The sequence below is a fragment of the Haliotis rufescens genome, unplaced genomic scaffold (genome assembly GCF_023055435.1).
Source record: "Haliotis rufescens isolate VD_foot unplaced genomic scaffold, xgHalRufe1.0.p SCAF_5, whole genome shotgun sequence".
In the NCBI taxonomy this organism is placed as follows: Eukaryota; Metazoa; Mollusca; class Gastropoda; order Lepetellida; family Haliotidae; genus Haliotis; species Haliotis rufescens.
In genome coordinates, this window is record NW_025964223.1 from 14589498 (window position 1) to 14605689 (window position 16192).

The 16192-nt window shown below is 40.5% G+C and overlaps 1 protein-coding gene across 1 annotated transcript; it reads left to right on the top strand.

Annotated features, from left to right (window-relative positions):
* The first annotated feature begins 9132 nt into the window (after positions 1 to 9132).
* LOC124138284 (bifunctional homocysteine S-methyltransferase/5,10-methylenetetrahydrofolate reductase-like) lies at positions 9133 to 16192 on the top strand. The gene is given in 5 exon segments (XM_048383851.1): positions 9133 to 9243; positions 13201 to 13312; positions 13714 to 13892; positions 14191 to 14295; positions 15530 to 16192. Coding segments are annotated over 5 exon segments (843 nt in total). The 3' UTR covers positions 15866 to 16192.

The window sequence follows — 16192 nt, forward strand, 5'->3', positions numbered from 1 at the left end:
TCAAATTAAAGTAAAGGCACTTCCAGTTTAATGACTCGACTTCTTGTTTGGGACATCATGCTCATTGTAGTGCACCGCCACTAGCTAACTTCATGACAAAGTTATTATCTCTTCTGGGTTAATGACATCACTTAGGTGCCTCTAACAGCATTAATAAAAAAATAGTATGTACTTCAAGGTTTGTGATATCACTTCCGGTTTACGAATTTAAAACGCCAACGCCGGATAATCACCAGTCTCTGAAGCAGGTTCCATGGGGCGTAAAGGAAAAAATAGCGGTGAAAATTATGTGAATGGATCACACAAAAAATCAGTGACCAGCTACATATGGATATCTATACAAACAGGCGGATCAATAGTTATCGCTCACACAGAGGGAAGGGAAAACATAAATATAAACGCAAACGCCAGAAAATCAAAGCGCGGTGAACAATATATGATATGATCACAAAAAACCCAGTGATGACACCAGGTGTTCGCGAGTACGCATGTCTTGCCCTATCGGGGCGGTCGGGTAGCCTAGTGGTTAAAGCGTTCGCTCGTCACGCCGAAGACCCGGGTTCGATTCCCGACATGGGTACAATGTGTGAAGCCCATTTCTGGTGTCCCCCGCCTTGATATTGCTGGAATACTGCTAAAAGCGGCGTAAAACTCACTCACTTGCCCTATCGGTAGCACGCGGCATCCACACAATTTGCATAAAAAATGTAAACACATGTCTAAAGGAAGACAATATAAGACAGAACATGTTGTGCCTGTAACTTCATTTCCGGTTTAATGATACCACTTCCGGTTGGATGAAATACATGCCATGCCTGTAGCTACATCAGCATCAATAGAGGTCCATGAACTCCCCTTTTAGAAACTTCACTACTGGTGTTAGAAATAAATACGTATGTGCATTGCATGACAATTTAAATGCATCCAGCTAGCTTCCAACGAACGTCATATGTACTCCCGGTTTAATTACCTTGACCCCCAATTTCAACCAATCACATACTTGACTATTTCTGATTGAAGACATGGTACTTGTTATCACGAACGATAATGCACTTTGCGCAAAGATCGCTTTCAGAAAACTCCAAGGAATACACTCCATATGAAGTAACGGTTTTATGTGTTACTATTATCATAAGAGACGACTTAACCGATTCCTATACAATATTAAACATAACCGCCATATTGAAAATTACCATTTTTGAGTGAGTGAGTGAGTGAGTGAGTTGGGTTTAACGTCCACTTTTAACACTCCGTCAGTATTCCAAATGCCAAGGCCATTTTGTTTTTCACAATTCGATTTTTGTTCTTTAACAACTGTGTACCTTTAGTATGAAGGAATAAAACGCCAAAAAAAATAAGGCTGAAATATGGCGCTGTTAAACAACATACACATTACGGAAGTTATATGGTTCGATTCCAACTTTGCAGGCACAATGGCTATACAGTTATTCATGTCAGTCGCCCTGTCTGATGTTCTTGACACCAGTCTGACACCAGCCATGACAAGCACTTTGTTCAACTGTGTGATACAGTGTTACTCAAACACTGGATGTTCCTCCATCTTCTACAACAAAGCGACTCACCAATGTGCAGTGTCATCGCACGTATATCGAGATGGCGACAGTGTCTTAGCATCTTCCACGGGAATGAAGTTGTACACTTGGAATCAAGGTAGGGGATGAAGCGTTTCCCAAGCTATGTAAATACAAGTCAACATCGATTTACGATTCCGACTATATCATGAGCTCATATACAAATAGTGATGATACCAGGTGTTTGCGAAAAGGTGAGCGAATCCCGTCCTATTGATGGCACTCGTCACAAACACATGCAAAGGAAAGTCAATAGTTCACCTGAAAAAAACGGGAACATATGGTATAAGTCAAAATAGGGAAATGTATCGGACATGATCTTTGTCACTGATTCGTCAAATTTGGGGATGTCTACCATAAAACGTTTTGAAAGCTTTACTGAGGCGTTAAATGTTGAAACCTTGATCAACCAACTTTTGAGCTAGAGTCGTATGACGCTGTTTGAAATTTTAGCAGAAAGAGCATGCTCGATGTGAGTCAAGTTAATTGTTCACCTGACAAAACATACAAGTATGCTCGGTTGTATCTCAAAGTTGTGAAAAGTAAACACCAAAGGTTGGAGCTGCTGGAATATTGGCCGACATTGAAGGGGAGTTTGACTATTGAACATTTGAAGTCATCCCTCTTGTCATACAATCTTGAGGGGAGTGTTTTGTCACTCTGAATCTTTATGCATGGTCCTTAATTGAAACAGATGAGCCAGCCTCCCTGGTCTCCAATATGTCACTAGCAGGTGGGTAAATCAGTGGAAGGGGCGTGGCTATTTGATGGTTATTAAACTGCATCAGATCATCGATATGCCTGAAGCTTAAGTTAAACTTCTTGGCCAAATATACTTGTTTGGACTGACATAAATTTCGAAACAGATCAGCAAAATCAGCGAGAAGGGGAGCACAATTGGTTCCCATGGGGATGCCTATTTCTTGGTAAAATATCTTCCCCACAATTTGTATACGGATGTTATCAAAGAGGAAGTCCAACGTGCGAGGAAGCACTCATATGTTACTTCGGTCAAGAAGTGGTAAACGTCTGAGACCTGCATCACTTCGGGCTTTCCTCCCACATTAAGCATGACCAACTCATTACATCTTTTATTATCTATTATCTCGTTTATATTTCACTTAATCAATAAAAGTCTCTCTTTTAGCTGGATGTCTGTTATCAGCTGGCTGGATTTACCACCGTCCCTCAAATCTCTGCTACAAGCGCAGTGATTACAAGGTGGACATAACTACGGCAGAGACCGCGTGCAGAGATGCTGGAGCAAGACTTGTTGTCGTGGACACCGCCGAGAAGAACGCTCATCTCCTAACATTACATCCGACTTCAGGTGAATATGAATGCTGCTCAGCCAGCAAAGATCATAGGCGGCCTTACTTTGTTTCTTTAACGCCGCCGCTGACCTCACTGTCGGGGCACGATGACAAGATATCCACTCAGTCACCCAGCTACCACTCACTTGAATTTTTTTGCCAATACCAGGATTTTATTATCATGTCGCGATTTATCATTTAGGACTATGAGCAGAAACTTTAACTAACGTATACAATACCCCATCTTAAAATAGTTAGTTCACATATTGCAATGTCCGTTTTCGTACATTCTGTTATCCCTCACCCAAACGTATTTTTTAAGGGACCTTATGTCATGGCACGTTGTCTGTTGTGAATTCGTTTGGTTGTCCGTACCTCGTGAACTTTAACATGGCTGACAGCTCCTCGATAACTCCAAAGCATATAAAGTTGAAACATTGCAAGAATTGTCTCAGCTATAGTATCTCCAAATCGTGGACATCGAATCTCGATCACATTATTATACATGGCATCCACGTCAGCCCTATTGAAACTATCAGTTTTGCATATTATGAAATTTTATATCCATTCCATATGTTATTGAGCTTATCTGTGTTGTAGACCTCTGTTGTTAGCTTTGTTTATGCGTCTTTGCTCATGCATTATGTACACCTTCACAGATAACAAATTTTGTTTTGTTGCATATTGCGACGTTTCGATGTACAGTAAACTACGGTTATAACGAACTCAAACTGACCACTAATTTTAGTGCGTTATAACAGTAGTTCGTTATAAGGATATATACAGCATATATACAACAAATGGCCGGGACTAAAAAATAAGTTCGTTATATCGTCCAGTTCGTTATAAGCGTGTTCGTTATAACCGTAGTTTACTGTATATTCTTACACCATTATCACGCTGGAGTGACAAAAAACATGAGTGATGAGTGGTAAGAGAGCATGACATGTTGTGATAAGCAGCAGATAAACATTGACAACAGCAGGTAATAGATTACAAGTAGCATATACTAGGAGTTAACTGGGTGAGGCCAAATGTACAGTAGGAAGAACAAATAGAACACAGGTAATGAAGCACACGGGTAATGAAGCCAGATGTACAGTAAGGATAAGAATTAAAAGTATGAAACAGTTGTGACAAACTAAGTTTATCTTGGCTGGTTAGTTATGTTGAACAAAGGTTTGTGATGGCGGATTTCAATAGCTTCTGAGAGTTTTCTTTTGGTGTGAAGTCCTGATATTTGGTTGAGAGGATTTGGACTTTGTCGAAATTAATTTGACGGCTAGGGGTGTTTTGCTGGTGGTCTGAGAGGGCTGATTTGCCGTCTGCTTTGGCTGTTGAAGTCTTATGTTCTTTGGTGCCGGTATCTACTTGGCGGGAGGTTTCAGCAATGTACGAGTCACCACAGTCACAGTTAATCTTATAGATTACTCCTTTGGGGGCTGCTTGTTGGAGTGTTGGAGTCGGGGTTGCGGCCATTAACTAGTAGGATGGTTCTTAGGGATGGGGAGTCAGTGAAGATGGTGCATGGGGTAGATGCCTGCTTGGTGCTTGTTTGATGTGAGGCCTTGCAAGTGAATGGTAAGGTGATTGTGATAGGGCGGATGATGGTCTTGTTGGTGTAGGTTTGGGCTAGAGTGTGGTGGAGATGGTCCTCTTGACTAGCTTGGTCGGGTTCTGGTTGAAATTGGTGAAGACTTAGTTTTCAGGGTTGGATAGAGTTGATAGAGTTGATAACTTAAGCACCATGCAGGCATCGACAGCATCTTCACAGGCTCCCAATTCTTTAGAACCACCCTCCCGCAATGTCCGCAACCCCCCAGTGCCAATCAAACACTCATGCATGACCTTTTTGATCTTATACGATGACTGTGCAGGAATAGGAGGACCAGTAAATGACAATTCATTCGTATGCAGCTATTTTTTACGACCTCATATACTGAGTGTCATTAACCACGCTTGAGAGTGTAGTCCATAACGAGGGGGCTGTAGTTTTTCCTGCTATGCTTTCATCATTGCAAGGATCATAATTTTACTTATGCCTATTTTGCAGCTTGATGTTGATGTCCTGCATCACTTTTGTGGTGTTACATATATGCTACCAGGAATATGGACTGTGTGATAACACCATGTGTTTGTGCATGTACGTCAGTTTGCCCTGTTTTGATTATAGAAACATGTATATATTTTTGTTTATATCCTGTCAAGCTGTTTTACACTACACATTCATAGATGCTTTCAATCTAAATTTTCTTTTCTCCATGGGACACATTTCAGCTATTTGCGCCTTTGCTATATGTCTGAAATATTGCCAAGGCGACATTTAATACTAACTCACTCTTATTTCGAATAAACAACAAGTTCAATATCCTATTGGGTTTTACAGGTGATCATTCTTGGATTGGGCTTCGCAAAGTCTCTGGAACTTGGAAATGGAGCAATGGAGAAACACTTGGGCCTTTCAGTGCCTGGGAAAAAAATCATCCCATCAATGGCAAGGAGTGTGGAATTTTATCAGGGTACCTTCAAGGATGGTCATCATTTTCTTGTCTAACTGGTACTAATATTAACTATATATGTGATAAAGAGGTCAATTCTTATTCACGTCTTAAGCTTAAAACATTAAAGTGAAAACAGAAATGTAATGTTTTGCATTTGGCGCATTAGTTTCTTTGTTCCTTAGAATGAAATCACGTGCGATCTCATGTAAAAGCCACACAGATTCTGATGTCATTAAATCTGTGAAACATATTTCCGCCTCAACATGACTACACACTACACGAATAAAACAATTTCTTGACGTTTGGAATAGTATGGGCATTATTCTAATTGCATATATTGCACATATAAGCAAAGTTGAGGGTATTTTGTTTTCGTTTGACACTACACCAATTTCGGGCAATGAAAGTAAGTGATTTATGTAGCATTTCCGAAGAAATCAAGCTCCCAAACACAACATTGTAACAGTCATGAAGCACGTGACCTCGGGCAGAACATGCAAAGGGTGGTATGACAGATTTACGATTGTCACTCAGATTCAGACACTTTAATAAACATATTTGATAATTAAGGAAGCAACAGTATTGATTAAGCGACGTTTGCAACGTGTTAAAAGTTTACGTGCGATAGGCATGTTGCGGGTGGGCACATGTCAGAATAATGTTGCCCAAACGCTGCATATTTTCTAATCTGTCATCAGCAGTCCCTTACCAGAGCGTAGTGACATACTTATATTTCATGTGTGCGTATACGATTTGAAATAAATATAACTTGGGAAGTTTACTATTCTCAAACCATATACGGCGTTAGACGTTAGAAATTAGACATTTCCCTCAATTCTACAGAAATAAATAGGAAATTATACAATTTCAAATGATTTGCAGAGTCACGTTTAGCACATATGAATTGCGATTACCTTCTATAAGTTTAAAATGCTTGGATAGATAGAAGCCGATACGTGAGTTGTGTGTCATTTTATTTTCCTTTCATTGCCATATACAGGTATATGTATCAAATTTCAATCGAACCGTACGAAAAAATGGAAACATAAGTAAAGATAACTAATATTAAATATGAACGGTGTTTCCCTACACAGCCTGTAAACGAAATAAAGGCTCGTTATATTAGAAATTAATAATTAATTGCAAGAGGCAATGAGGAAGATCAATCTTAAGCTTGTTTCTAACATTATACTATAGTGGACCATGTGAGGAAGAATTATTGCGAGAGAAACATTATGCCTTCAGTGCAAATAAACACTAAGGTTTTAGATTAAATTAACATTGATGAGAAACTCATATATTCCAAGATAAAATTCATGTGAAGCTTTTGCTGGCACTGTTGGGTTAATAAAAAAATGTATTGTACCGCCATTTTAGTTACCAGTAGAATAGTATATTCAGTGAGAGGTACGGAATAACAACGCAGTCAAATGGAAACTTAAGATACATGTTTGTTTGTTTGTTTGTTGTTTAACGTCTTACTCAGCAATATTCCAGCTATATGACGGCGGTATGTAAATAATCGAGTCTTGACCCGACAATCCAGTGATTGACACCGTGGGCATCGATTCACGCAATTGGGATACGATGACATTTATCAACCAAGTCGGAGAGTCTGACCACCCGATCCCGTTAGTAGCTTCTTACGTGTACCATACCGTTTTGCATTGTAATTAACCCTGTAATATGATTTGTTTGTTTGTTGTTTAACGCTAGACTCAGCAATAGTGGGGCTATATGACGGCGGTCTGTAAATAATCGAGTCTTGACCAGACAATCCAGTGATTGACATCGTGAGCATCGATCCAAGGTAGCTTCAACGTGAGCAATATTAAAATTGAAGTCTGTGTGAAGGTTGTCATTATCTATGATTGAGACAAATTGAATAGGTTCAAGGTGTCCCAAAAGTCCAACGATCGTAGGTTATGAAGCAAATCCACGTTCTTGTGGCAATTATATGTTTGATGTCGAACACATGGGCACTTTCTTGATATCAATAGTCGAATATGTGTCATTTCCTCTTCACCTTGTTAAATCAAAGTAAAGTAAATTATTGCGGCCACAATAACGATCTTTCATCCCAGTTATTGTTTGGTGTTTTTTGTCATCAAGTGACGTTTCTACAGTCTGGTTCTACTTGCCGGCTTCTGTTTTAATGGGGTTCATCAGTGTTGTTCTTTGTACTTTTACATTCTATTTTGTGTCGTGAAAACAACTTATAAAACCTCGTCAATAAAATGAATGCTTGCTTATCCTTTGTGTCTCTTTGTACTGATGCCTGCGTGATTCAGTTTCAGATTGGGGTCAGATGGGAAAAAAACCTATCCTCTGTTTCCGTTCACAGGTGGCGCAGTCGTCTTAGGCGTCGCGATTCGCTGTGCAGAGTTGCGTCCCTTGGGCACGCCAGAAACGTATGATTGTGGGTTCGCATCCCGGTTCGCCCCGATTATGTTTCTAAGTTTGTCAGCACCATACCCGTGCTCGTGGGTTTTACCGGTGGTAAACGTCTGAGACCTGCATCACTTCGTGCTTTCCTCCCACATTAAGCTGACGCGCCGTGATATAACTGCACTACTGTTAAAAGCGGCGTTAGACCCAACTCACTCACTTCTTTCACTCGTTTCATGAAACTGGTGTTAATAACATACCTCCCGTTATGTAAAACATACACCCAGTGCAGTACATATTGCAACAGAAAGTCTCTATGCCACTTTAATCATTAAGTTATATGTCTTCCAATTTAACGACCTTGACCCTCGTTTCAGCCAATTGTATTCTTGCTAAGTTCCAGCTGTAGATGAAAACATTGTCACTAGTTTTGACAATTGACATACGAACACTGGGTTGGTTCAAAGCATAAAGAGGCACACCTAATTATAAGTTATGAATCAGCATTCCCGTGTCTGGTCTGTTCAAGTAAGTTCCAAAGGAGTATACGACACAATATATATATATAATAAAAGCCAATGACCTACACTATGTTCAGTGTGTAGCAAATGCTACATTTATTACACTAAATGCCTCCTATGGACATTATACTGCCTGGAGATTGTCATCACTTGTCATACATGAGTATTTAAAACATAATTAGGAAAGTGAAAAAATCGGCTTGTTATAATTCCACTTTAGTAGTCATCTTTGTGAAGCCATTCGAAGTAACAGCGATCTGACTGGATATGGCATTTTCACCAAAAGGGATACAACTCGTGTTCTACATGGGATGGCTCCGCGATCGAGCCAAGAAAGTAAGTTGGGAATTTCAAGGGTAAAAACTGGGCTTGGATATAAGCTAGTGGACACTCTCGCCTTCATTCGTCACGACTCGCCCCTTTCCATAACCTGCAAGAAGACTCGTTCCCCTATCGATGAATGTTATGTGCGAAAATACGACAAACCAATCAGAATGCGCGTATGATTTCAAGTTCTTCGTCAAAGAATCCCTCAGAAATAATATTTGATTTTATTGCTTGCATCTAAAAATATACCCAAGACACAGTTAAATGTGTTCAAACATACTGTATAATTCCGCATGTCCAGATCTGCTTTAAATTGCATCTGTAATATATATAATATACGGGGAAATATGTGTGAACCATTACACAACAAGTTGACAATTGCGTAAGGTATGCCCGTTTGCGCCAAGACGGAACCCGGTCGCAAAAATGGCCGCGAGAGGGGCACGAGTCGCTATTCGGCTTGTCCCGGAATAACACGAGTTGGTCACGAATGTCTCGCCTTGGGAAGATGGAGGCCATCATGCCACGACACAGTCAGACCCGAACAGGGCCGACGGACAAACAGCTGACAGACAGGTCCAAGCTTTACAAAAGAAACAAAGTACCAATAAATACTTGCTCTTTCAAATCACACACTGTTTTATTCATCACTAAACATACAAATGTTTACAAGTTTATATTATCTGTACACTGCAAACCTTAATAAACAGTTTTAACATTGCACTTTTCCGGATTTTAACATCTTTGAGATTATGACAACCTTCAATGAAAGCACTTATTAAACAAACATGCAAAACATATTCAGAAATTTATTTAGGTATTATTAGCGTACTTACAAAAATTTGGGTTCTAGTACCAACGTAAATTCAAATTTCTCTCTCAATCGACTTTCGCAGCAGACGTCACATGTGCTTTCACAACTAATGATCCGGATCATTCTCCGGGTCAAACCTTATGAACTTGTCAAATTAACTGAAAATACTGAAAGAAGCTCTCGTAAAAGGAAATCTAACCTTGAGCACAAAATGCTATCCTACAACTACCATCGCAGATAACCTGGTCGATCAGAAAGCGAAAAGATTTGAGATTTCATTCCTTACGGACAAACAAAATGACAAGATTGAGACAATAAATATAGTCATCACTGTCTCATTTCGATCTTACAATACCAGAGGCATTCCTAATACAAGTGAGGCTACACAGTATCAAGTACCACTGCATATCGCGGCAACATGAAACGCTCAGCAGTTTATCTTGATGTCCTGGAACTGGTAAATAAATGTGAGCCAGCACCTTGAGAAACATATCCGAAGTTTACAGTGGTTAAATCCATACAGATTTACACTGATGGCCCAGTGTCTGGTCGTGTTGGTGCTGGTATATTCATCGTTAATGAAATGAGAGAACTTTCTATCCGATTGGATGATTCTCAGTATTTTTCTACTGAACTAGGAGCAATCATTGAAGCATTGCGTTGGATTAATTTTTTAAGGCCTGTTTCAGCGGTAGCAATTCGGGTAGGTTCTTCCTCAGCGAGACAGGACTTAATCAGCATAATTCTCGTCCTTTATAATGACTGAAGTAAACATCTGTTAGATGTTGAATTTTCATGGATCCCTGCTCATGTTGGATTACTTGGAAATGAGAAAGCTGATAAATTGGCAAAAGCTGCATTAGAATTTGATGAAACAGAACAGGATGAAACAATTTTACCTTCTCCTGCAGAGTTAGGCACCGTCAGTATGACGTACCCATGCTAAAACAAAATGGCAGCAGAGATGAGCATCATCCTTAAAAGGACGTCATCTCTATGGCATCGATCCTTTTATCACTAAATTACACATATCTAGAAATAATCGGAGAGAGGAGGTTCTCTTAACCAGACTTTGTCTTTGGTATTGTGGTCTTGGTGATTATCTAAATGTTATTTATAAAGACATTTCTGCACATTGTACAGTGTTTCATCAGCTTGATAATATAGCTCATTTTTTATTGCATTGCCAAAAGTATGTTAATCAGCGTAAGGCAATGGTGGAGACTCTAACAGTTCTCAATATTGACTTCTCATTGTCTGGTATTTTATGTTCTAGGAATATTGTTCACTATGACGTTCAGAATGTCATTCTCGCTTATATTTAAGCGCGTGGCAGTTTTGATACTTTATAAAATATCTAGGTACTTAGCAAACCTTTATTATGGGCAAGGTGTAAATGGGCTTAGTTGCCCGAACAACTATAAAACCTGTTAATGATCAATCAATCAAACGTTCAGCAGAGTGTCGTCTAAAACAATTGTAGTGTATTCAGAATTCAGTAGGACTGACGCTTTAAGGACGGAAGACTCGTGGAGGATCCATAATAAGGTACTGTAGGCAGTCTCACCATACATTTGTTGAGGCATTTGTATATATTTTAGACACTGCCTCTGTGGGAAGTAAAAATATGTGACACGAACTACGAACATGTAACAATTGATGTAATCGGTATGTTTCCTTCCTTTATAGGAGAAACAGATATTGACTTTGATCTGGTGTGTGTGTGTGTGTGTGTGTGTGTGTGTGTGTGAGAGAGAGAGAGAGAGAGAGAGAGAAAAAGAGAGAGAGAGAGAGAGAGAGAGAGCGAGAGAGAGAGAGAGAGGGGGGGGGGGGGGGGGGGAGATTGGTGCACTAATCTGGAATCATGGCGGTTTTATGGTGCTAGCCCACTGATATACCATAGCACAGTCTTCACAGTTTTTACTCCGAGCTGACCAGTCATTGTGTATTACCGAGCGCCAGGCAGGGTAACAGATTAAGATTCTTTTTATTTCTCAATAGACCACCGACAGTGGTACAAGAGCATATATACAGTACAGATATAAATATAATATGTACATCAAGAACGCTGTGTGCATTTAGAGCATTCCAAGTGGTCAATACAAATAATACATATTTTGATAGACGTTTAAGCTCGTTTAGGTTAGTTGTTGAAAATAGGCTTTTTAACGAAAACACATGTGTTAATGTGTGTTTAGTGTGTTAGATATGTTAACCGTTAGTTTCCATTTTCGACAGTATAATGGGAGTGAGTTTAAAGAAGTTTGTAGAGATCCAGGGTCGGTACCAAATGGAACTGTGTCATCAGCGTACAGCAGTAACAGGAGCTGAACACAGAGAGTAAATTTTACTTCTGAGGGGCGTTACGTTGATACCTTGACAACAGTTTTCTATCAACCACGGCTCGAGGTCTAGCAACAGGTACCACCCTTTAGGGCCTTTCGGTATAACAGGTATGAGCCACTTATCTTCCGGGACATTTACATCATGGGTAGATGCAATCAATGTAAAACACATTGTCAATGACATTTCAAGAAATTCCAGAGAAAACTAACGACCCGCACTACCCGTTAAAGTCAAAACCTTGAAAATGAAGTCAGTCATGAATACCTGTGAAGATTATTTCGCTCTAGTTTTATCTCTTAAATGAAATAGGAATTATTATTAGCCTTAAAAGGTTATATTTGATCGGGCCATCCAGATGAGATTAGGACCAGGCATTCCAGATCCATTTCATATGTTTCAGTGTGGTGACTAAGGCTATCCATAGATGTCCATCCCACACCAGGAGAGATAACTGTTTTATTCCATACAAATGACTTTTCAATAGAGAATAGTACTCCGGATATAATACAAATAGTCATCACAAATATTTAGCGACTATGCTTGTTGTAGGAGGCAACTAACGGGATCGGGTAGTCAGGCTCGCTGATTTGGTTGATGCATGTCATTGATCCCAATTTGGTGGGACGATGCTCATGATATCAATCACTGGATTGCCTGGTCCAGACTCAATTATTTACAGACCGCCGTCATATAGCTGGAATATTGCTGAGTGCGGCGTTAAACAACAAACCAACCAACCATAATCACGAAGTAATCTTTGAAATTGGCAGTCTTTGAAGCTATACCTTGGTATGCATGTTTCTGCGACGTTAAACAACAAACAAACAAACAAACAAAACAAAATTGTTCTACCACGCCTGTGGTGGGGCACCTAGCCACGTTAATGACAACTATTAGAGTTTTGAGGCCTCATCGTTTTGAAAGGTCCCGTAGTTCAGTTGAAAGCGTGTACCATTGAAGGAGGGTAATCTCAGCCCCTAACAATTAACATGAACATCTACACACATTGTAGCCCGGAATCCCTGGGTTCGATCCCAGGTCGCGTCATACCCAAATACGCTAAAAGATGGGCATTAAGAGGCTAAAACAAGGACTTGGGGTATTCACATTAAACTGCGGCATGGTATTTTTATGGGCTAGCACTATATTTCGGCATCGGTCCGGACACGTAGAAGCAGCGACACACACACACACACACACACACACACACACACACACACGCGCGCACACACACACACACACACACACACACACACACACACACACACACACACACACACACACACAGCACACAGCACACAGCACACACACAGCACACACACACACACACACATGCATTTCTCGTCACTATATAAGTGCAATAATCTTGGCCACGTCCCCTCACCTTGATCATTACAGGAGCAGATACAGTGAGCGGTGGAGTACGATGCTGACCTGATACTGACTGAAACATTTGTTGAACTTGGGGAAGCCAAGCTTGCTCTTGAGTGCATCCAGAAGTATGGACAAGGTACGGCTGAAACATAATTCTTTTGTGTTTCGAAAACATATCTCAATCCTATCGCGTGTATATATAGTTTTTACTTTTATGTCCTTTGGGGACATGTAATAAACCTTATATATCAGTCAGTATATAACTAGCTTTTCAGTTATTGTAATGGAATTTGCTATTGTATGTTTTCCCGAATCACATAATACTTAATTCAACGTATCTTAGGGGCGGCCGGGTAGCCTATATAGTGGTTAAAGCATTCGCTCGTCACGCCTAAGACCCGGGTCCGATTCCCAACATGGATATATGTGTGAAGCCCATTTCTGGTGTCTCCGCCGTGATGTTGCTGGAATATTGCTAAAAGCGGCGTAAAACCATACCCACTCACTCACTCACTCAACGTATCTTTCACATTACAGGCAAACCGTCCGTTGTGAACATTAACCCTATCGCCGCCGACAAGACACTTGATGGTATACCCTACGCCGAAGCCTGCCGCCAGCTGGAAGCTGCTGGGGCCGATGTTGTAGGCTACAACTGTTGTCGCGGACCCGCTACTACCATCCCACTGATCCGGGAGCTGAGAAAGACTTGCAAGGTAAACACACACAGTGTCAAGAAGGAGAAGGGACATTTCCATAGAAGATAAGCTGTGACGACATGTAAGGGAGATACTCTCACAGGCCGATAGAAAACGTTTTCATATGATGGGGATATCATCATCAGCGAAAGATTTACGTACTGTATACCAAATACATTACACAACATTTGTTGAACCAATCGCTGTTCAGTGCTTTAACTACAGCACATCATTTTAATGAACTGTATAACCATGTAAAGTTGCACTTGAAGAACATAAGGGATGGGTTCCTTACAAATGTTCTTGTTTTGTTTAGGGTCCGATAGCTGCCTTCCCCGTTCCCTACAGAACATCACCTGAGTTCCCAACAATGCAGTCGCTCATTGACCCGTATACACGTAGGTGCAGTCCACGCCGTCCAACATGAGTGAGTGAGTGAGTATGGTTTACGCCGCTTTTAGCAATATTCCAGCAATATCAGCAGAAACGGGCTTCACACATTGTACCCATGTCGGGACTCGAACCCCGGTCTTCGGCGTGACGAGCGAACACTTTAACCACCAGGCTACCCGACCGCCCCGGTACAACATGAATGCACGTGTGTGTGTGTGTGTGTGTGTGTGTCTGCTTGTGTGTATGTGTGTGCGTGCGTGCGAGCGTGCGAGCGTGTGTATGTGTGTCTGTGTCTCTATGTGTGTGTGCCTGTGCGTGTGCATGTGCATGTGCGTGATTCTCGATTTAAATATTCGCGAATTCATGAACCATTTAAGGTGAAAAGCATTTGTTTTCCTCATTGAAACCATTTAAGGTGAAAATCATTTGTTTCCTCATTGACAACCAGGACAATGTTGATGAAACGATTTCTATATTTTCTGCCACAATAGCAGTTAATAAACTAATACATTTCTAAGAACAGCGGGAAATATAATATCCTGTTCTTAAAGCATTCTGGTAGCCTCTACCTTTTGGGTCGAATCCACGATTTGCACGAAACATCCAGGTGGTCTTTCGTTACAGTGCTAAACTCTCGTTATGAAAGTGGTAAACTCTCGTTATGAAAGTGGTAAACTCTCGTTATCAAAGTGGTAAAATCTCGTTATCAAAGTGGTAAACTCTCGTTATCAAAGTGGTAAACTCTCGTTATCAAAGTGGTAAAATCTCGTTATCAAAGTGGTAAACTCTCGTTATCAGAGTAATAAATTATCGTTTTCAAAGTGGTAAACTGTCATTTTCAAAGTGATAAACTGTCGTTATCAAAGTGGTAAACTCTCGTCATCAAAGTGGTAAACTCTCGTTATAAAAGTGGTAAACCCTCGTTATCAAAGTGGTAAACTCTCGTTATGAAAGTGTCAAACCCTCGTTATCAAAGTGGTAAACTCTCGTTATGAAAGTGGTACACTCTTGTTATCAAAGTGGTAAACTCTCGTTATCAAAGTGGTACACTCTTGTTATCAAAGTGGTAAACTCTCGTTATCAAAGTGGTACACTCTTGTTATCAAAGTGGTAAACTCTCGTTATCAAAGTGGAGAACCATCGTCATCAGACAATGAAATAACCCAGCTTCTGATTGTTTTGCTTCCGGTATTGTTGCGGGTCTATACCCCCAACTACTCCATCATTAGTCTAACACGCCGTCATATAACTGAACTACTATACACATCAGAGTTAATCCCAAATCACTCACTCACTCACTCATTGTCCTATTTGCAGGCAAAAGGGCCTTCCCAGACCTCTCTTCCCAACTGTGTGGGGTAGCGGAGGTGACGGATTTCGCCAAAGAATGCAAAGAAATTGGTGTCCAGTTTGTCGGCCTCTGTTGCGGAAACACGCCGGCAATGACAAGGGCCGTCGCCGAGGTCTACGGCCGTCGTCCACCTGCCTCCATCTTCTCTCCAAACATGGAGAAACATTTCATCTTCGGAAAGGACAAATACTTCTCCGACAACTTCTACCTGACCCAGCTTAGAGAGGGCATGTCGAAAACCAAGTGATTTGACATGGTCAGACAAACTCTTGACTCACATTTTAACGTTGTGAAAAGCTGTTATGTATCAGCTGTTGTGAACATTAGTTTGCACATAAAGTATTATATTCCAGATACCAAGTATCTATCAATCCTGCTTGTAGCTAGTTTGTAGCTAGTAAATACCTCATTTAGACGCCAATAGCCTTGCCTTTTCGAAGTCAGGTTTCTTAGTTTGTGAGATAATTGTATGTATTGTGCTGTATTGTCCACTCAGGAGATGATACGATTTCACGCAATATTTCAAAATGTTGTTTTGTTGTATTCTCTCACATAAAATAGTATAATACTATAA